Raw genomic sequence first — 23948 nt, 5'->3', positions numbered from 1 at the left:
TAATGTGTTGCAAGATAATTAGTTACAAAGTAGTGCGTTAAGTAACAGATTATTTGCATTAAACTAAATGTAAACTTCAGGCCAGAAACTGTTGAACATGAAAAGATTCCATGCAAGCATCTGCACAGACCACATGCTGATACAAAGCTACTAACTTTTATATTGTCAACTGGTAATTATGCAGCATGGCATCACAGGTCATCTTGTGGAGTAATGCAAAAGTAATGTAATGAACTGTGTAATGAGTTACTCTCTCCAGAAAGTAATTAAGTCAGATAATGCATTGCTTTTTTGGAGTAGAGTCCCAATCATGGACATCAAAGTCCTGACTCCTGTGGGAAAAGTAATAAACATAACTGTTAAGTAAAAGTCATATAATGAATTTTTTTTTTCCCATTTATGCCATTTTAATGCTTCATGTCTGTCAGTAGAACAAGCTATTAGCGTTTTTGCTTCACTAATTTACTTTTTATGTAAATTTGTCATACGCATGGCCAGAATGGACACAAAAAGTCCCAAAGCTGAATGTGACTTCTCTCTGTGACAATTATGGGTGTTTTGTATGCTTGACCCAAGCCTGCTGTTCACACTGGTGTTCGACCCATATATGTCAAAGGTGACTCTTTTGTAGGAAAGCAATCTTCTAAGCAACCCCTCTGCAGGGGTAGAAATAGGCTATTCAGTCAGTGTTGATCCCCTTCCTGTGGTTTGCCAGGATCCTTCCTTCTATGTGAAATGCGATCCATCACAGAGGGTCCGTTGCCTGGGGGTTCTCATCCTCTTTCACAACCCATATGCCCACACACTGCCAGTGCAGACTTATCTGGTCCTTCCCTTCTTCCACCAAGGGGCCAGACACCCTCGTTTCCTACTGTGTCTTTTTTTTTTTTTAACATACACACTTTCTTTTTTGTTCTCCCACTTTCATCAGCACTTTAGCAGTAATTCCTGCTTCAGTGAACTGGGCATACAGCGCATGACTTGATCTGACATGAAAGCTAAAGGCTATAGCTATTATAGCCCTGTATTAGAGCCTGTGAATGAAGAAGAGAGGGAGAACGACAGGGGCAAGTCCCAAGTATGGCGCAATTCAACAACAACAATAACGGCATCCTCTGTAGCCTTTCCTGTGTGTGTGTGTGTGTGTGTGTGTGTGTGTGTTTCCGAGCGCGCACCAGACAGAGTGCGGGAGAGAGAGAAAGTGAGAGAGAAGACCAGTCGCTTCATTCAATAGGAGTGGGCGTGCTCTTGTGCGCTGCATCGTTTGATGATCTCCCCGGTTCCCCCCAGAACCTCCACTCTGTGTTCTCCGTGGCTGAGGTCGGCCAATCTAAGCGACCGAGAGGACTTTCCGTGCCGGTGAAGACGAGCTCCACTTTCCGTCGCTCAGCATAGTGGCGTGCACCGCGCCGGTCAGCGGGGCCACACCGCAGCACTTTGGATAACTCACATAGCTGAGGATTCTGCCGTTTGCCAAAGCGCATCGCTCATCCGAGTCCCACGCCAGCCGAACAGCTGGACATGTTACCATGAATAATTTAGTCAGTCAGCACAGGTGACTTTTAAGCTCCCCATTTTATTTTTTCTTTTAAAATTTGGATTCTCTGGAGGGAAAAATCTCTACGGTGGCAGCATAAGCTCAAAACTCGCTCTGTGCGCGTAGGGGCGTTATTTTTGCCCAAGATGCAGGTGGATCGGAGCGGTGTGCTTTTCAGTGCTGGGTCTACGTGGCTCCTCTTACTTTTATCAACTCTAAGCATCGGGGTCACGGGGGTGGGAGGAACCCACCAAAGCATCCCTCCATCTGTGTAAGTAGATGTCCTTTTACGCAAAAGTGCTGTTTCAAAGTGGTTGCAAAGCAAGACTTTGCAACCACTTTAAGACAAAAAAACGGCAGTGTGTCCTCATCGTTTCAATCTTGTTATTTTATTTTAAGTATATATATTTTTGCCACTATATAAAAAACAAAAACGAACAACTTTGTCTTTAAGTTAATGTTCATATTTATTTATTAACTTGGTTTTTCATTTCTGGCTTGCCTGTGTGCGGTGCGTATTTTTTAATATCTGCAGGGTGAAGCTGTGGGCATCAGCGTTTGGAGGGGAGATGAAGTCCATCTCAGCAAAGTATTCTGGGTCGCAGCTGCTGCAGAAGGTGAGCTGGTTTATTATCAGAACTCAACTCTTCAGGTGTGTAAGCAGAAGTACACCCTTGAAGCTTTAAACAATATTCAAATTTCCTGATGGTTTAGCTTAGGTAGGTTTTTTTCTTTTCTGTGAACACTAAAAGAAAGACAAGGTTGTTAAACTAGAGTCTTTTAACAGCTGTAAATATGTTTTTTATTATTTAAAAAAAGATTTGCATTTTGGGGGAAGTACAGAGGAGTGAATATACCCAGTACACAAACTTCACTTTGTCCAAAACTGCGTTTATGTGATTCTGCAGCAGACTGTTTATTTAAAAGCTTAAAAATACCTTCTTTTTGAATTGTTGGGTGGATGTGAAACATAACGCCTGTGAGAGAAACTGAGTGGTGTTGGGTAATTTTCGAGTTGAGAGAAATGTCACTTTTCCGCTCTTAAACGGCAGGATCTGTGCTTTTTAGCCACTTGAGAATCGGTAATGCACTTTGGCTGTGTAAGCATGGATTTAAAAGCATATTCGGAACACACGCCATTTAAATAGGTGTCATTTCTCAAGCACTGCGCTCATGCACACACACACACACACACACACACAAGTTTACTGTCAGAAAAAGCATTTTAAAAAAAGCTAAGCAACTGAATATTTCTCACACATGTAACACCCCCTTACCTCTTTTTATGCCTCTCTGCAATCTCTTTTCGTCCCTCTTCCACTCTGCTTTGTGGCATTAATGCAAGATTTGAGTTGTGATGGAATGCAAATTTCCCTAATGGAGGACCACTTTATGAAGCTTGAGTTAAAACTGGCTAATGGATAATTAGTGGATAAAAGGCCAAGTTGAAACTAACCTCTCAGTGGGCAGTCAGACAAAATGTTGCACATGTGGCCACTATCTCAGGACTCTGCTGGGTGCAAAGAACCTCTCTCCTGTAAGGTGTCACACAGGCCAAGCTGGAGGTCTGACGTGGAGCAAAAAAAAAAACGGGAGCTGCGTGTGTCATTTACAGTTCCACGCCCAACGTATGCGGCCACACGTTATATATTCATGTGCGCAGTCACATAGTTATACGTGGGCCTACAGCATGGTTTTCATCAGCTGCTGATAAGGCAGCTGAGTGGTGTTATCTTTTTGACAGGATAAAAACTGTTCCCCCTTTTCATCTTTTTTTTTTTCTGCCTCCAAAAAGAAGATAACCCTCCTACAGAGTAATGACCTCTTTATGAAATGCAAATTAAGGCCTCTGGGTTAATTGAGCAAAGAAACACTTGCGACCACTTTGTCAGGAAAGTGCATTTTCCACACTAAACCGTTATGATGCAATTGTGTCCACTTGCACAGTCCCACAGGATGTGCAGGATGTGTAAATGCACACATACATACACACCTGTAGGTTTTGCTAACAAGTCACATCATCCCATCTATTATGCCTTGTTGTGTGTCCAGTCTAGTCCAATACCCTTTGTCCAAGAATGCTGAGAAGGGAGCACATGTACCTTGAGGGCACATATGCTTTTAAATAAGCAGAAAGAATGAAGGATGTACACTGTTGTACACTGAGACGAGGATGGTAGTGAAGAGAAAAGACCAAGTGGTGTGTGTGTGTGTGTGTGTTTTTCCCCTAGGCAGAGGACAGATGGACTCAGCCTCTCTTCAGTTATCTTTCTGACCCTAGCGTAACTAAACTCCCTTGGAAATGACAATACTTCTGTATGAGTCGCACACATGCTGCTTTTTCGGTTCAGCACCATCTTTGCCATCAAACCGGCACGAAGAACGAAATAGTTTCTAGTGAACAAATTGCAAATTTTAAAATTTCCTAATTACTTTTTAGTACAAAATATAATCTAAACAGTACGCTAATCTTAATTACCCTTGCACAGAAGTACCATAAAGAGGAAATAGTGCTCAGCGGCGTTTACACTTTGTTTTTTAACAGTTTTTAAAGTGTTGCACCTATTGTGCTTCATGCTGCTTCTTTGTGTGTCAAATTAAAATGCCGCTAATTGAATTCGATACTTCCTTTGTGTTGACTCTGCTTTAATTTGATGCTTGATTTGACTTCCTATTTAATCATCCTTAATAAGAGATATTCTACAGAAGTGCACAAGTGTTGTTAATCATAATTAATAGTACAAAGCCTAGCAACAGTTAACTTAATTCCTGCTTAATTAACTGAGTAACAGCCCTAATTCAAATACACTAGTATGCTAAATTAATATTCCCAGAAATAATTCATATAGATCTTTTCAGTAATTTCAGTGAGAATAAAAATAGATTTCTAGAATAATTTCTAAATAGGTTTATGACTTCAAATGGGTGGCTTTTTAGTATGATTCTCAAAACGATCTGGGCTTCATCAATTCAAATTCTAGCTATCTGAGAAATTTCAGCTTTAGTTCAAAGACACTGATTTGTTGGGAATAAAAAAATCAGTTGGGAGCACATTTATCCTTTGTCCTTCTTCTCCGGTTCTGATCTGTCATCCCTTCCCACGCCATCGCTCCCTTCCTATATCCATCGGAAACAGCTCTCGTTTCAAGGTTATACCAGTCAGGACACACGTGTGTGTGCTTGTGTCTCTGAAGAAGAAAAAAAGCTATGATCAATAATGCCTTCAGTCTGTTACAAATCCAGTATTTGCGACTCATCTTCTCGTCTGCATATGAGCGGTGCATGTTCAGCGCAGTGTAGCTGTATTCGTACCCACAGTCACACGCACACACAGATATAAAGGAAAGGAGATTTCTGTTTCAGACACATTAACCATCTCCCACTGATAGTTAGAATTAGCTCTGTGTGTTTTACCCTCTTCACTGCTATTTTGTTGAAATCTTTAATTTCATGTATCATTGAGCAACCTGTCTATAAGAGCCAGGCTGGCTGCGATGGCTGCGTCTGTGTGCGTGTTGTTGGCTGGCTGGACTAGTTTTCAGCTCACTGATGTTATGGCTTTCTGGAATCAGAGAAGTGGGACATTATGAGATGCTGAAATAACTTCAAGCCTTTTGGTAATGGAAGATACAAGAAAAATGATCAGGCAGCAGGATTGCCACTGTGGCTGTGTGAAGTTTCCTAATGCACGTCTGCGATCCTATTTTTAAAAGCATAAGCTGAATCTGAGAGCGAGGAGTAGGCAACAGGGTACGTGCTTGCACCGTGTGCGTTAAGTTAGCATACCTAAAGTATGTTAGGCGTGCTCAGTCGCACATGCACACACCATCTCTCACACAGAGGCACATACACAGAGAAAAAGAGCAGAGGATGACGTGAAGGTGTAATGATGTGTGACAAGACTACGCTGGAACCGATTTGCTTGGGTGAGGAAGAAGAGTGTGTGTGTCTGTGTGTGGGTGCATGTATAGTTTTTTTATGCAACGATGCCACAACATTTACTCTTACTACAGAAGGGCTTAATGGTTTAAGGCACTGACATGTCAGTTGACAAGAATCCTCAAGAATGAGTTGAATAAGACTGAGCGAAGTGGCTCTTCAATAAGAAAATAGTTGTTAAGTTCTCCAGTCAGGGAGAAACATGCTCCATGTGTGTGTCTTTAAAATCGAGAGGAAAAGTTAAGGAGGAGGATAAAAAACAGCAAAAAATTAGTTTTGCTGGGATTATTTCAGTTATCTTAATAGAATTCATTTAATTGATGGATGGACTAATCTTCAAGAAAGATGAAATATGTGTGCTTATATGATATACATAGCGACAGTGTTTATCTTGCAGTTTCCATCCATGCAGCACACACTGTGCAAAGCTTTTCTTACATCTCCTTATTTTGGTGAAGTATTGTCAATAAGAACATTTGGAAATGAAAACTTTCCAGTTTGACATTTGCAAAACAAATAAGATATGTGATTAAATGCTATCATACATCAGTAAATTCTGCTTTGTATACACTTGTATTACAAGCCAGTACTAAGCAGTTTATTTGACATAAGCTTTCAAAAATCTAACAAACACATTAATAAAAACACAAATGATCATTTATGTCATTCAGTGCTATATCAGGATCTTCTGAAGGATGTTTTACAACTTGTAGAAAAAATTCTGCTTTTATTTCAAATTAAAATTTTAGTCACACTAACCAGATTTAATAGCACGACTAATTGCCTACTTTTGAAATGGAAATGATTAGATATATATGTATATATAAATATATATTCCATTTTTAAACCCTCATTTCAAATTAATTATATATTTGGAGGACAGCATGACTGACTATAACTTTAAAAAAAAAATGTGTTTTCTGTTTTCTGCTTAGGATTATTAAATAGCACTTGAAATTTTAATTTCATTTCGCATTTTTTATTTATTCTACAAATGTTGTGTAATTTCCATTAAAAAAAGAAGAACCTTTTCGAAATCATGTCAAAAGTTCCGCTTTTCATTTCTCTTCTCCTCAATTTTTATGGACTACACGTAATGAATGGACATTTTGTCTTTTACGTATATTTTTCTTAAAGAAAACAGTCTCTTTGTTAGCAGTGGGTTAGTTGCTAAAGTGGGAATGATATTCTTAATACACCCAATACTGGGTATTCCAATAGCCATATTATTCTTTTTGGAATTTTATGGAGAGACTTTTAATGTTTAAATTCTGCAAATACACCCAAATTACACATTGGATAATAACAAGCATCTATAACTGTGACTACGTTATTTATTAAGTTGCAGAAATTAAGGGCCATGGTAATTATTGTTCAGAATTAAATTTGTAGATAAGGCTTTAAAACAGCATTTAGATATGTGAATATTATCAGCTCATTTTATAAACTTTGAAAAATGTCCTGAGGGGTTTGGGCTGACTAAAGTTTTTCTAAAATTGTGGCTTATGTAAGCTTTCACTTGACTGTCCAAAACAGAAGAAAAAAATATTGCTATTACTGATTTTGAAGAGCACTTTTATTTTTGTCTCTTTTTGCCCTCTATTTGACTTTCTGTGTGTGTGTGTGTGTGTGTGTGTGTGTGTGTGTGTGTGTTTGTGGGTGAAGTATGCATGATGGTGCCAGTCTGCTGCCAAGGGTGGGTGATGACTGAGGCGTTCCAGTGTAACACTGTGTCAGTGAGGGGGAGACGGCTGCAGATTAGATTTAGCTTTGGGAAAATTGAATAGCTGTCAGGTTTGGTTCAGCATGGCTGGCAATGAGGTGAGAGAAGGGAGTGTGTGAGGGTGTGTACTGATGACTGTCCCGCTTTTCCTTACCTCCCCTAACCCTCCTATCTCTTTCCTCGCTTCCCTCTCCTGCCCTCACTTGTTCTCATTGACCAAAGCGTGATCTTGCTAAATTTGACTCCTTCGCTGCTCCTAGATGGCAAGAGGTGAGAAAGTGATGTGTGTGCATGTGTGTGGACAGGTCTGAATACCCTTGTGAGGACCAGTTTGAGTTTCAGATCAGGGGAAGGAATTTTAGAAAAAGCGAGGACCTTTTCCCTCAGTTTTTTCTTTTTCACACCCTTCAAACAGCTTTTTGAAGGATAAGACTTGGTGTTATGGTTAAGACTAGAATTGGCTCAGGCCATAGACAGTATAAGAAATGGATGTAGCTACAGTGACATCATCCACTGGTTTATCCTGTTATGAAGCCACAGTCTTGTTGTCCCATTAGCTTGAGACTGATGTGTCAGTCTTAATGGGACTGCTCACCCTATACCTAACATCCTCCTCTGTCACACCAGCCCTTTACATGTCCTCCTTCATTACATCTGTGAACCTCCTCTGGGGGTTTTCCTCTTTTCCCTATGCCTGGCAAATCCATATTCAATCCATATTAATTTGTCCAGTATATTCACTATACATCCTCCTTCTTCTCACCTATGTCCAAATCATCTCCACCTTGCTTCTCCAACTTTGTCTCCAAACTACTCATCCTGAGCTAAAATAAACTGCCCGTTGGCACACGAAAATGTATATATAGGTAAAGCTGGAAGGAACAATACAATGTAAGCGATATCTCCTGATGTGAAATAAAGGGAGTAGTGCCATAGCTACAAACTTTCTGGAGCCTATGTTAAAACAGCAACACACAGTCATTACTGTGAGATGCAATGCTGAAAGTGAAGCCAATGTCGCACTGCCAAGAACTGCTGTTCCTTGAATGGCCACTTGAAATTGGCGCCAAATTGAGGCACTCTGTTTCTGTAGCGCTGGTGCCTTGTTTAATTATTTTAATCCAGTTCTGTGACACAGTATATAGATTCCTGCACTGACACCATGTCTGAGAAAGCTGTGCTATAGTTTTAGTGAGTGGAATTTTAGTATTTTATTTGTAACCCTATCAGATAATTAGCAGATAACTGTGTCTGTGCAATGCATTCATACACACTACAGATGCACCTTTGTTGCCAAACTAGTATTAACTTGAACTATATGCTCGACCCTCCCATCTGAATATGGCCACTAGCTTAAAAAAAGGCTTTACAGGAGGCTTAACAAGAAATCATGCTCACTTGGTCCATCTTTTTATGCAAATAAGGGTCTGGATTCATAAATCTGTTAGAATTACTTGTGAATAATAATACAGACAGTCCCTCTTAAATTAATTTTATTTCCCTGCAGTCTGGCCAAAGCCTTAGTTGATTGTTAAGGTTAGGTTAAAGGACTAGCCTCTGCATTGTGCCTGTGAATGTCCTCACAAAGATAGATATGTAAAGGTGTGTGTGTGTGTGTGTGTGTAAGCGAGAAAGAGAAAGAGCAGGGAAAAGAAAGAGGAATGTCGTGTCACAGAGTTAATTACAGCGTTAGCAGACAGGAGTGAAGCCTGTGCTGCTATCCTTTCATGTCCTAGCTGGCCCGCTTTAGCCAACACAGCCACTCACTCATACTGTAATTAGTGCTTTGTTGGTGAGAAAAGCTTGAGAAAAGCCAGTATGAATCAAACACCCTTTCTTTACTGTAGAGAGCTCAGGAGCAAGGAGTGAGGTCCCTTTGCTACCGGATTAAAGAACTGAAATTCTTAAAGAGCTAAACTGCTGACATTGTATTTGTGAGCTTAGAAAAATCAAGTGCCTTTTGATGGCTTGTTGTGTGGTTTGCATCAATGAGTTATCCCCAAATTCTCTCTAAGTTGATTTATAAAATATATATGTATATATATTTGATTTAGTTGTTAATTTACATTAGCAAAGAAGCTATTTTTTGTGTCCAGTTCCTGACATTTCCGCAAAAGATGGACAAACAAACATATACACACCTAGTGTTTGCTTGGCGCTGCTGGGATGATGAATGTGAACTTTGAAGATAAATATCCACTGTCATCTGTCATCGGCGGCTCAGCTCTGGCTCTGCCTCTGTTGCCCTGCAGATAAAGAGGATCTCACTGTGGCTGCACAGGACATTAATGAACACACACACACATGCAAGCAGGCATATACACACAGAGATTTTTGTAATTATGACAGATTGTTCACCTGGCGTGCACCAGACTTGACTGCATACAGAGAGTAAAGATTAGCCAACTTGGTAAAGGGGCGGAACTAGTACTATTAAGCACATTAACGCGCGCAGCACCGTGTGAAGGACTGTCTGTGATTTGCAGCTGTCGGCATCAATCACATAGCCTTTTGTCTGGATCCACCCTGCATGCTGTAGGTAAGGATTGCTCTTATAAAGAAATGCTGTCAATAGGAAAATGAACATCGGTGTCATTATAGCTGTGCCATCAATCACAAATCCCTCCATGTATGTGTCTATATGTCCTAAACTGCTGCATGCTCAGGTAATTCTACTTTATTCATTATACTTTCCTTTCTTTCTTTCATTCACTTTTGTCGCTTTGTTTCCCCAAACCTTTCTGTCAACTCTTCCCTTTGTCAATATTTTCACCCATGCTTTTATGCACTTCTTTGCATCTCCCTCAGTTAATCTTCTCTCCTTCCCTCTCGCCTTTTCTTTCAAAGTCTCTCGACTCCCTCCATCCCTCTGCTTTAATAATGGATAGGATGCAGCTACAGCACTACAGAATACATGGAAGCCGATCTTGGGACACCGCAGTGTTCGGAGCAAGTGTTAAGCCCACACCCGCAAAAATAGTTCCGCTGGCTATAGCACAACGCCCTGCACTTGGTGCTCTTGCTGACAGTTTTTGTCCCAAGTCACCCCTTTCGCTTCTACTTCAGCTGTGCGAACTTACACACACCCACATAAACACATTTAGTTTTACTGTACTTTATGGAGTCCTTCAACCTGCCCTGTTTGTACAACACTTCTTATAGACTGTAAGAGCGCTGCCAACTCCGGCTCAGTGGGACAGCAGGGGCCCCTCCTCATGATGACCTTCACCCGCACTTGCAAGCAACTAGCACATGCACACAACGCAGGGTGGAGGAGTACAGTTATAACTGAATAGCAATGTGGCAACACACACGAGTATTATTATTTTCTGATATGCATACTAAAACCCGTGTATATACGTGATTAAATTTTTTATAACTTCCCTGTGTGTTAGTGTAATGGAACAGTAATAGTGACACATACATTAAATGACTACAGTAAATTAGCAGTGCCTAATGTGCTGATGGCATAGAGGCAATGCTGAGCAGCGAGCAAGTGACAAGCGATTACTTACATAGGACACTGGGGATCAGTATCAATCAATCCTGACCTGTATTGATTACATGGTGTTGTTTGGCATGGAACAAAGACAGAAGGCATCAGAATATTATAGAGCACAACTAAGTACCTCAGACTGCAGCATCACATCCATAAAGTGAGAAATACAGATTTTCCTTTTTAAATTCCATTACTAGGTGTGAGAGTTTATGATGAAATTAAGAACATGCAATAAGCTAGCTTAAACAATGCAAAAAAAATAGACCAGTTGTTAGACACTGGATTAGATCAATGATGTCAAAACTTTTATAAGAAATAATAAAAATCACTTTCAGAATAAATGTGTGTTGAAATCAATGCAGTGTGTGATATATCTTTTCAATATGACAAAATGTTTTGTTGTGAATTTATTTGCCATATTTGAAACTTTCTGAGGGCTATGGATGGCCACATTTTGTCTCTACTGTTGTCTGTTTGCTTGTTTGCAAATAAAAGGTAATGCTGTCATGAACAAATAGTCAAATATACGGGTGAACACCTTCTTGATGCTGAACTGATGGTACAGCACTGTTAGATGTGCTTGGAGGAAAGTAAGACTTGTTTGTACAGTTACCAAGTGGCTATTTTATATACCTTATCAGAAGCTTTTAAATACGAGTTATATTAATGTGGCTTAAATATTAAATAATCTAATTATTTGATATTTAAGCTACGGGAAATCAGCGTGTCTTTAAAAAGTTAATATTTAAAGTTAAAATTTGCAGGCTACCAGAATCATTCATTATTTTGTGCTATCTTGCTAAACAATTTTGGGTTACTTAACACAATCCCTGGTTCTTTGATAACAAAGCGGGGTGTATCACTATGGGAATTGCCTTGGCGTGACCAACTACAGAAGCTCATGACACCACGTCTGTCCATGACAGACCATGCTCAGGGTTCTGCCCCCACATTCTAACACAGCCAACCAGCCCCTTCTTATTCATTCTAAGCAGTGCTCAAGCAAGGAGGGAAGTGTTGGTGAAACACCTCACTCTGTTATCAAAGAACCAGGGATAACGTTAAGTAACCCAACACTCTTTTTCTAACTTCGCTGGGTGTTTCACTGAGATATAGCTCACTCCCAGATGGCGCCAGCCCTCTGAAGCTACACTCCAACACTACTCAAGGATCTCAGGTCCTGGATCTGAGGCACTAGATTGCAGCACTGCCTGAGCCAGGGATGACTGTGCAACATCCATCCTATTAAAACGCACAAATATGTGTAGTGTAGCCGAGCTTGCTGCCGCAAAAATATCCTGGACTGACACATCTCTGAACAAAGCCCACGATGGGGGAGAATGCCAGCAGCTCTACTGTGCACCACCTAGATGATGTTTCCATCACCCAAAGGTTGGGTTGGGTCTCAAACATGCTTTAGTGAATCCAGGAGCCAACTGCAAACAAGAGGGTTAAATTGACAGAGCCTGTAATTCACTAACTCGCTTGACTGTGGTTAGAGCCAACAGCAGAGCATTTTTAAGAGAAACTTCAAACCGACTGCCTCGATGGGCTCAAGAGGGTCGGTAAGAGAGGGCATCTAAAACAACTGACAGATCCCATAATGGGGCCAGTGGTCTAGTGACTGGAAGCTTATGACGCACCCCCCTCATGAAGCAACATAGAAGAGGGTGCTGACCAACAGATTTATCAACAAACCAGTCATGGCAGACCGAGATAGCTGCCAAATAGACCTTTATACTGGAAAAGCTCTCCTTTTGTCCAGTAAATCCTGAAGAAAACACAGAAGCTCCACTACCAAGCACTAAAAAAGGATTACCTGCTTTCCATAGCACCACTTTTGGTGTTATGAAAAGCAAAACACGCCATTTACCACTAGGGATGGGTACCGGTGTCCGGTGCCTTGATGGCACCGGTTCTGACATAAACGGTAGTAACCAGACCGAAAAGCAGCGCACATTTCGGTGCTTTATTTCGGTGCTTCTTTTTTTTTTTCCTGAGCCAATTCTAGCCAATCATTTTACGTTTCCGAGGATAGTAGGCGGGGCCAGGTACGCACGTTCTTTAGAGCAGAGCTACAGATTAAAAATGCCCAAGGCGAAGCGATCAAAAGTCTGGCTGTACTTCTCAGCAAAGATGCAAACTCAGCAGCCTGCAACAAGTGCTTTAAGCTGATACTGTGATACTGTCAAAGGAGGTAACACCTCAAATCTGATGAAACACCTGGCGACGCATAGCGTTTTTTTAAAAGCCGAGAAATGCGCCGTGTTTGATAGCTTGCTGCGAGACCTCACACCGAGCACATCTACTGGGGGTGTGGTGCCTGTTATCGGACCGGAGTTAGCAGCATCCCCCAAAAACCCGAAGAGGAGAGTCCTGGCCCCTAGCCCTGTCAGTGTAGCAGAAATGATGACGGATGATGATGTCAGCAGCAGCCGTTCTCCTCTGCGTGAGTAGCTTCATGTTGTTCGTGTGTAATTTATGTTGAGTAGGCTAACCACGTTATTACATTAATGCATGTAAGGTGAACTAGCAAACACCGTAGTAGTTACATGCGGCTGTCTTCTTGTTTGATGGCAGATGCTCCCTTCACCCTGGCCAAAAAGGCTAAAATGACCAAAGAAAAGTGGAAAACAGCTAAACATGAGAGGTTTTTGGACAAAGTTTGTATTTTTTCCATTGTTTAAGCACTGCTTCCAGCCAAGACTGATACCATATATGCCCTATAGCTGAAGAAAAGGCTAACATTGTTATCTTTTTACAAAAAAAAAAAAAGCTGAACATGAGAGGTTTTTGGACCAATTTTGTGTTCTCCATTCTTTAAGCACCGGTTTGAGCACCGTTTAAGCACCGGCACCGTTTCAAAAGTACCGGTTTGGCACCGGTATCGGATAAAACCTAAACGATACCCATCCCTATTTACCACTGGAGCAGGTAGAGAAGGCTCTAGCATTCTGAATGGTTTCAATAACCTTCAGAGGCAGGCCTGCAGCATTCAAATTCCATCTTTCACAGGCCAGGCCCAGAGAGCCCCCTAGTATGGGTGAGGATGGTGTATCTCCCTGTGCGCCTAAGACAGAAGGCCCCTGCAATTGGGAGTGGCCTTGGCTCATCCGCTAGAAGCTGAATGATTCTGCTATCCGGTGTTTGGATGGCCACTGTGGAGCTATTAAAATTAGTGACAGCCCCTGATCCCTCACTCTGATTAATGCTAGAGAGATCAGGCTGAGCAGGGGGAAAGCATAATGCAGTGTGTTTGGCCATGGGTGGGCCAGCGGATCCACGCCCCGCGGGGCATCTGCGTCTAGCAGGAAGAAAAACAATGGACAATATGTGTTTTCTAGCGAGGCAATGACATCAACGGAAGCCTGGCCGTATCTCTGCCATATCTGCTCCACCACCTGTGGGTGCAGTCTCCATTCTTTGAACAGTGTGTTCGCCTGTATAGAATACCTGGCACATGAGTTGCTCGAAAGGTGAAGAGCCATGTGCTGCGACCGTGGAGTTGTCTGTTTTCACTAAAACATGTTGCCCCCGGAGACATGGCAGAAAATGCTGCAATGCCAAGAGCACTGTGTGGAGCTCCAGCACATTTATGTTAGCCAGAGCCATCATAATTACAGCCTAACCTGACAGGGATGCATCTGTGGTCAGAGTCACCCTGGATGATACCGCCCCATGAGGTAACCTCATAGCAAGAGCTGCTGGGTTCCTCCATGGCCAGCGAGTCACGATACATAATGGTGTCATTTTTACACTGTGACCGAGATTGGCAGTGAGGCCACACCTGTAGAGATGTGATACACTGCTGAAAATCCTTCATCATAAGCAGCCCCAAATACAAATCAAATATTACCTAGGCCATGAGGCTGAGACAGAGTTTGAATCGCACGTTATTTGCCCGAGGTGAAAAAGGGAGAGACACTGACTGAAGGATGCAATTCTCCGTTCTGAAAGTGTGACACAATAAGAGATAGAGTCTATGCTGATCCCCAGATACTGTGTACAATGTCCGGTCTCCAAGTAGCTCTTTTCCAGGTTCATTGTGAAACCAAGCCCTGTGAGGTGATTCATCACGGCACCGGAGTCTCTGATCTGCTTTTGATTTTCTGTTGAAATTGGGGGGACTTTCTGCCCTTGGCACACTGCCTGGTTACGGGAATGCACACTTTATTTCTTTTGTTACCCCCAAAACACAATAAAGTGTCTGGTGACTCTGGGCAGTGCTTGGTGACACTGACAAAGTGCTTGGGAGAGCTTGGTGACATTGTGTGAATTGTCCATGAGTCTCCCTCCCTGAATTAGAGGAGATGGGAACTGCGGGATTGGACTTGGAGGGATTTGGTTACTCTTTCTAACACCTTCCTTCTCTTTCGGGGAGAAGAGAGGAGGGACACAAAAGGCCATGGGATATCTTGCTCAGCAGTAGCCAATTTAGAGGCCTCGTACAAAATGCTGTCCACTGGGGATTCAACTTCGGCTCCACTTGGTGGCCCAGACTGCTGGGCAGGAAAGGTGGCGTCATGGACATGGAGTTATGTCCTCCAGGTTGTGGAAGTCGGAGTTGTCGCCACCCAGCTTGCCCAAGTTGTGGTCGAGGAGGTCCTCGAACAATGGGGGCGAGAGCGAGGACTCTTATTCCCTAATCTCTGTCCAGCTCATGGTGGCTTGCAGATGATGGATATCATTCGTAGTAGTAGTGGCTGGAAGGCAGGGATCCTGACTATTAGTTGATGTTACTTTCAACCTCCTTTCCAGGACTTTCTCTGGCATCAAAGCACAGGGTGGAGGGGTGGAGGTGGGGGTTCCCTGAGGGTCTGCCAGTGAAGCCTGAGCATGTTTAGTGCCCATACAAATGATGGACATCGGATAAGGGTCCCTGATCGAAATTGTGGCACTGCATGATGCAAGGTATGGGCAGGGTGCAACCTCTTTGGCCTTTGGTTCTGGACACTTGGCAGGGGTAGAAGTTGTAGCCATCGTCAATGGGAAGGGTGAGACTAAGCTACATCAGGCTCATCACAACATGTTAGCCCATTTGTAGCTAGCGCTAGCAGTGGGGGTTAGATCTGAGCCAGTTGCCACAGGATTCAGCTCGTTGTGACACGTTAGCTGAGCTCTGTTAGCCAATGCCTCTAACAACCTAATGCTAACCAATTAAGCTACCAACCTAATGCTAACCAAACCCTGAGGTTGACTAACAACCTATAGCTGGTGTGAAACTAACACGATTTTTGGCCTACTAAGAGGCTAATGCTAATGCTAGCCATACACTGAAAGGCTCGCTGTAACGTGTTAGCCCGAGTTACACAAATGTCAGCTGCTTTGTTAACTAAAACCAGGAACTGCTGGAACAGCTTGCCTTGACATGATTGCTGTTCCACACTGCGTAACTATAAGTACTATAAATTTCTACTATAAGTAGACTTACTCAGCACAATCTAGACTGGAACCAGAAAACTGCATTCGGCAATGTACTCCTCTACAGGACGCCTGAGAACTGTTAAGCAGCTAACCAAGTTAGTCTGGATGTGCTGAGGAATCTCAAAGTAAGAAGAAAGGGAGAATGAGTAAGGAGGGTCGGCTATGTTAAAATGAGGGAGCGGCGCCCTAAGCATGGCTTGACGGGGCTGTCATAGACAGACGTGGTGTCATTGGAGCTTCTGTAGTTGGTCACACCAAGGCGATTCCCATAGTGAAACACAGAGTGATGAAGTTAGAAAAATAACGTATTTTTACAGACAAGATTAGTTGTCTGTAAAACATTAGGAACATTAGCATGTTGTACTGCAGCATCCACCATTTCTACAACCTTTTTGTTTTGTCATATTTGAGCAGAAATACTGAATATCATGCTGTAAATAAAAGTAATTGATGCTTTTACCAACACACAGAGGAGAAATAGCTTATTAAAAACACTTCATATTATATTATATTTTTATGTCGTATTTTTTAATTCAATTTTCAAAGCTTCATTTTTTAAAATGATTTTGCTGTTATATTGAAAAACATAGAATAACATAGCAGTGGTGTCTGGTGGGGAAAAAATACTTTGATGGTGCTGCGCTGTATCCACCCATTGTCCATGAGAGAAGTTCATGGGCTACAGTGTTGGCAGCTAAGACAAATAACAACAAGAACCAAAAACCACATGATGAATATGTTTTAAAGCAATGTCTGCAGCATTCTGGTTTCTGTTACATGGCCCTTAACAGTGTGGATATAATGACTTCATGCATGCCCACACTACTGCCTTATAGCCCACAAAGCAGGCACCATCTCAGTGCTAGCAAAAGCAGTTTACTCCGTGATGCCCATATATCTCATCCCAGTGCGCTCCTGGGAGATGATATGGAACAAGAAATTCAGGACACGAACACAAGAAGGTCGCATTAACGTGACAGTGATGTTTGCCATTGCACATGCAATCTGTCAAATTTTTCAAACCCTGGCGGCTGCATCTTTTAGAGGCTGGCAAAAGACTAGGGTACTGGATACCCTACAAAAGACTTTGTGCTTCTACTGTAAATATGGAGTGATTTGTAGACTTTGCATATATTGTTTAACCCAGTCATCTGAGCACAGTACAACATCATTAGCTTATGTTCAACACAACATCAAATTGTTCATTATGTTTATGTGTTCAGTTCAACTTCATGGTGTCTGCTGATAAATGTTCTGCGGTTCTCAGCAGTATTCTTGCCAGCCGTATGTGGTACATTTATTTCCCCCCCATTTCTTTGTGAGGGCTTCAAAGCAAACTCAAATGAAACTGCAGTCCAGAAAGTGTAATAAAGCTCCACTTGCAAGGATGAATATTGCCTTTATATATCCACCACAATGTTTTGCTCTCTCATTCCACTTTCACGCTAGCTGCTGCTGAAATCAATCTGAGACTGTGAAAATACATAGAGTGGAATTGGGAAGCAGCAGGCCACATTGTATGTGTTGCTAAGCATGAAAAATATTTTCCAGGACTTTGTTGAAACCAACTCAATTCAAGCCTGTACAGATAGGTGGTGGACTATTAATCAGTTTTGTGTGATCAGATTAGACTTGCTTCTGGTGCCATTGTGCTTCTGGTGAACTGTATCATGCTTCCCAAAAAAGAGTGAAGATTATGTACTCCTTGTACTTATAAGGTTTAAGGCAAAGGCTGCATTTTCTTCAAAAATGCATTATTTGGGGGCAGATATGTTTTCACGCTGGCTTAGATTAGCCAGGAGCTTCTGTTTTTGTGTGTGTGTGTGTGTAGGTGGGGGGTACACCACAATGGTGTGGCATGTGAGGACAGTGAAAGATGTCGGTCATTAGAGAGAGCTCAGATTTGGCACCCACTACGCGGGGCAATGGTGCATACCTAACAGACGCAGTGCACCCTGGGACAAACTCCTGAGCATCTCTACCAGCTACGCCATAAGGCCTTATGTGTGTGTTTGTGTTAGTGTACAGCTGTTCTTCTCAATAGCCTCCAGGCAGCTTTTAAACACTGTATGAATGCAGCACACAGTCAGAAGCTGCTGCTGGATTGCTTGTGTTGAAGTAGCTATATGTAAAAATAACACAAGACAACTTTCTGTGCATTTTATAGATGTTGAATCACTCAAAACATTATTAATCATCTCTACTTCTAAAGTGCTCATTTATGGTACAATTCAAAGAGTTTTAAAAAGAAAATTCTAAAAGAAATTCAGGACCAAAAAAGTTGGGGGCCTGCTTTTGATGTGGTAGACTTGTGGGAAAAAAACAAAACAACAACAACAAAAAAAGAATACATTCTGTAAGTATTATTATTTTTTTTACCGCAAAGCAATGTCTTTTTTGTGGATTCTGTCAAAATAAATTTACCGTCAGGTCTAGAAATATTTGCATATTGGCTTTTTTGTGTCTGTCTTGCACCACAAACATTGCAGCATAGACACTCATCATATATTCAAGAGGTTTACAAAAAGTTTAAACAAAAATAACACATTATCCATTTGGTCCTTTTCATTGCATTCATTTATTTATTTAGATAATCCTTCCATTTTCCCCTTTTCTTATACTCAGTGTGAAAGCACAACAACCCTGAAACAATGAACATATTGTAGTTCACTTAATTATTCCTTTCATCCTCATTTTTAGTTATAACTAAAACATCTCCAGCAACCAATTTGGAATTAATAATAATAATTGCATTGATAATAATAATAATGCAATTCATGTCTGTTGTCCCCACTGTCTAAAGTCTCTCTGTCTAACAACAGACTTACAGGAGTAGTATCCGTTTAGACATAACAGAACATTTATAGCTAAAAAATACCAGAATTTGGAACATTGTAATGAAGCCCAATGCAAAACAGCCTTCAGTTATAGTTTATTAGTTACAGTGTGTTACTGTGTGTCTGTCTCCTCTTTAATGGCCTAAGATATGAGGATCTTTACTTTGTAACCAAAAAAATAATAAAAATCTCCATTTGCCACTGCATTTTCAGCTTCTTACTGGGTGCTGTGCCATGTGCTAAAAGTTGAGGAGCCAAACAGCCACTGTGCACGATGAAACTGTTTCCAGCTAGCTGCTTATCTGTTTCCTTTTAGGCCCTGCTCTCTTCTCACTATATGACTGAGTGGTCTGTCAAGTGCACTCACCCTGTTGCGATATTAGCAAGCTAACTCAACTAATTAATAAAGCTTATTTCATATTGTCTCTGTACTTGTAAAAATTTCTTTCAAGTTCACAGGCTGTTGTATTTTGGTGGAAGTTCATTTGGCAATGTTTCCAATAACTGGCTGGGTTCAAAAAGAACTTTTGGCAGGACTCCGATGCTTGTTGTCATCTGTTTACCCCTCTGTAATCACTTAAGTTGTTATTAACTGCTGCATGCTAAGCTGCAAAGTGCACTGAGGACTGAGACAAAATATGGTCTCTAAACCAGCATTATATTAGTTTTATCAGATAGTCCTCCAGTGTGTTTATTTTTGCTTTAATTCTATTGTGCAGTTATTTGTTACCTGAAATGCTTTATGTAACAACAGCTCACCATTTTAACTTATTTTTGAACTCTTGTGATCAGTATGACTGAATTGTGTGAGTTTCCATACTAAAAGAGCTGCAGTGATAAAATAATTGGCATCAGAGACACTGATTTTGGCATGGTATACTGCAAGTTTTTTTTTGCATAATTTACCTTTTTAATTAAACTGCATTCTCTGTATTGTAACAAAACTAACATTGTTTATATGTCAGAAAATTAGCAAACATGAATAAATGGCGAAAACAATATAATTATAACATATATTTTTATTTTACTTATTTTAGGTCTGTGAAGCCAAACTTGATGCTGAGGATTTATTTTTGTCAGTGGAGTCAAATGGTAAGTTACAATTTGTGCATTTTGTCATACTGGAAACACCTCAGATTATATTGTAATTTAATAGCTCTGTAGAACAAATGATATAAAGATTGTAGTGTCGAAAGGGTACTTCTTAAGTAATATGGCTATTGGTATTGATCATCATGCAGGTGGCATAAACTAAATATTCAGGCGTGTTACCAACAAATGATTCATTAACAAAAGCAATGGAGCAGACTGTTTACCCAGGTTCTTGTGGTTGTAATAACATCCATAACTGCAAGTTTGTCATTAATTTATTTTCACAGGTCTAGATGATCACATCTGTCTTTGTCATTTTAAATGAAATTGGACTTGCAAACTTTGCGCTCTTTTGGGGTAAAGTGCTGTCCACTACATATACACAGAATCTGCACAGTATTTCAGATCTAAAAGGGAGTATGTAATGGACTTGCTGGCTTTAATAAAAAGCCTGTTGTGTAACTTTAATGAGGCAGTTGGACTAAAACAGTATTGCTCATCAAGGTAAACATCTGAGGAATAAGGAAATTGTTACTTGTCCTTTTACTCAGTGTTCTTTTTCATCGCGATTTACTAAGTTTTACATCACATAAGTCATTTTCTAATCATTCTACTTTAAAGATTTCAAGACAGAGCTTATTGTTCTCTGAACTTCCTTGTTTGCTGAGCGGCAGATAAAGTGCATCTTTTGTTTGTTTGCTTTTGTGTGTTTGTGTTTTCTCTAATGGGCCTCAGATGACTGTTTGCTTAAATTTGGGTCTCAAAGAATCTTTTTAATTCTGCCTGTACTCTCACCCCTCTTCTTCTATTGCTCAGGTTGAAAGCAGAATTTGCCGTCTTACATCTGTTGACCTGAAGGGTTCCTTTGCTGTGCTTGACCATTATGGAGAGGTTCGTGGAGCTGTACAAAATCAAGAGCGGCATAGAAAGGCTAACTAGGCTCATAAGATGCTTCCGGAGATGATGTAAGTGTTCAACTGCGAAATCTAATCCTTTGTTTAAGTTTAGGTTATCCAGTTCAACTGAGTGAACTCATTGAAAAAAGCTGATAAGTAAAGTCTGTCATCATATTTCACAACTGGACATTTAGTGTGGTAACTTTTACAGAATCTATGTATATTGGTGGTAGGTTGGATATCATATTCTACTTGAATGTCCTGATAAGCCTGATTCAAAATCTCAATGATAATCATATATTGATGGAATTATGCATCAAAAAAGCTGTGAATTTGGAGCTGTCTACATGCTTCATCAAACACTGTTTAAAAGTGTTTTGTTTTCTTTTGACTTCTTTGACCAGAGCCTACACAAAGGAAGAGGACAGAGGACCTCATTTTCTAAAGGAAGATCCTCACACACTTTCAAGACTGTGAAGGTTAGCATTGTTTCTTTTAGTAAATTTAATAATGACAGCACCACAGTGGATTTTAAATGAACATGTGGCATCTATGAAACAACAGATGCCACATGATAACATGTATACTTTCCTCACCAAATGTATTATTACAAGATCTTTGACACTGGATTTGGTCTGGGTTTCAGAAACTAACTGGCAAGCTAAGCATTGATATTGTTTAGTGTCTTGTGTTTATTCATGTCTTCACCCAGGTCTTTGACATTTCGCTGCTGTACTGTTCACTTCAGCTTTACGTTTGATTTCTCACATTGTATATTGTAATGGCAGAGATATTAGGATATTTAAGGGGCTGCAGTGGCTGCTACAGCTGTGGGGGCAATACTTTGGTGAAATGTCCTGGACCCTGGAGAAAGAGACTGTGTAGACTGGGTAAGCAATTAAAGGTTACTGGCCGAGAGTCATTGGGCAGCTGGGTAAAGGTGGATGTTGATATTCAGTGCCAATTATGCAACCTGTTCAGCCATGTCTATATGCTCTTTTTCATGCTGTTAATATAGGGGAAAAAATAAACTTTAATCAATAAACTGATTAAAGAAGCATTGTCTATGGAGCCATAATCTGATCCTGTAGTGTAGCTGCAGTTTGCACATTCATGTATTTCTCAGCCAGATTTGGTTTTAGAGCACTGGCCAATATTTAGCATAAGTGATTTTAAATTACACACTGGTGATGGCAAGCTACATTGTAGCCACAGCCGCCCTGGGGGCGCACTGACAGAGGCGAGGCTGCGGACACTGGCACCACCGGGCCCCTCTGACCACCACCAGTAGGCAACAGGTGAAGTGTCTTGCCCAAAGGACACAACGACTGAAACTGTCGGAGCCAGGGCTCGAGACAGCAACCTTCCAATTATAAGGCGAGACTGTCAACTCTTGAGTCACGATTCAGTCATCCACCCATGTATGTGAATGACTGAATGTGTAAAAGCTTTACTAGAGTCCTTAGGGGCCTAGTAAAGCACTATACAAATACAGGCCTTATTTACCATTTAAATTAGAAATTTTTTTGTTTGAATTCTGCTGAAATTGAAGACATGCTCAGTTATTTATGAACATGGTCTTTGTTTAAAACAAGAAATGGATTTGTAACATGGGGTGCATATCTCATTCTGAAAAAAACTTTAACAACTAATAAAAGTGTTACCCAAAGCTAATCACCATCATCCAAAGCATCAGTATAAACTCTTCTTTGGAAAGACATGAATTATTAACACACGGGATATTGTATAATTGTAATTGTGTAATTTTTTTTTTTTTGTCTTTGAACCCTTTTATGGCCGACAGGTATTGAAGACACGTTTCTAAGAGGATGAAAGTTGGCATTGCGATGGTGAAAGAAGAAGATATCATCGATGTGTTGGCGGTTGTCCTTGAGGCGGCAGTAATCCTGTATCTAATCTGAGGGGATGTCTCAAGTGCCATTTCCATGCTGATGGGCCTTCTTTTGCCCTCAACTTAGACTATCCAAAGGAACTTGAGACATCTTTGAAGTCATTCCAGAACATCCTAAGCGAACATTGGTGGAAGGCAGTGCATCTCACTAGTGCATGGTCTAAGAAACAGACTCTGGCGAAAGCCATGCAGAACTATAATTGTATGATCCTTAGTGTTAAGGACAGTTTTATTTTACTGTTTGTTTTTTATTCTTGCAAGTTCTCATTCTCACTTTTTGTATGTCACTAAATGACTACTTTACATTCCAGATTAGACAATTACTCATTTGTTCATGGTTTAAGAAACTTATGTGAACAACAATATATTGGTGGACTTTGCAGATGCTTATCTCATGCAAGTCAGTAGTTTTTCCTTTGTTTTGCAATTGAGCAGACTCTCAAACTAATGTTTCTGAACTATATCCATATTATCAAATGTTTCAAGCATGCAGTCATTCAGGAATATTGGTTCTGTGGAATTTGTTGCAATTGTAAGCGAAGACAAATACAAGAGTTTGATGTCTTAGTTATTATAAACTGATCTTTACTGTCACTTATCAAAGGTTTTGTCTATTTTAATATTTCAAGTTTTATGCTAACAGTGTGACTGAGCACAATGAAGTTTAAAATTTTGTAAATGTAAAGAATAACTTTTCTAAAATATGTAAGTGTCCCGTTGATACATTACATTAATGCAGACTTTATGTTGTTACTTCACAAGAATCACTACTGCTCCTAGAGTATTGGTCAGGAATTTCATCTTCACCCAAACTGGGCTCAAGACCAAGTTCAAATTTATTGTTCACAGGGAGCAGCCTTTGAGTTTTGATGGATTGTGAGAAAGATGAGCTCGTCACTGATTTTCTGTTTCTCAGATGACTAAGATGGCACAATAAATGGTGAATGTTGGGTGCTCATGAGTAATTGTCTTGTCATGTTCTTAAAACAAACTTTCTGTATGAAATGATCAGATAGACTTTAATGGAATCTGTGGGGTTTTTATTTTTTCTGTAAAACAACAGAAAATTAATTTAAAGGAATGTAGATA

The 23948-nt window shown here is 40.6% G+C and overlaps 1 protein-coding gene across 1 annotated transcript in view; it reads left to right on the top strand.

The window, feature by feature from the left end:
* Positions 1-1612: 1612 nt before the first annotated feature.
* The window catches only part of cacna2d3a (calcium channel, voltage-dependent, alpha 2/delta subunit 3a), a 124284-nt gene continuing 101948 nt past the window's right edge, over positions 1613-23948 (top strand). Inside the window, exons 1-2 of the mRNA XM_039604049.1 lie at positions 1613-1808; positions 2073-2154. Coding sequence (XP_039459983.1) covers positions 1684-1808; positions 2073-2154 — 207 coding nt within the window. The 5' untranslated portion in view covers positions 1613-1683. The remainder of the gene's footprint in view (positions 1809-2072; positions 2155-23948) is intronic.

The sequence above is a fragment of the Oreochromis aureus genome, linkage group 20, assembly GCF_013358895.1.
Source record: "Oreochromis aureus strain Israel breed Guangdong linkage group 20, ZZ_aureus, whole genome shotgun sequence".
In the NCBI taxonomy this organism is placed as follows: Eukaryota; Metazoa; Chordata; class Actinopteri; order Cichliformes; family Cichlidae; genus Oreochromis; species Oreochromis aureus.
The sequence above is the reverse complement of the archived record's forward strand: the minus strand, read 5'-3'. Positions and strand labels throughout refer to the sequence as shown.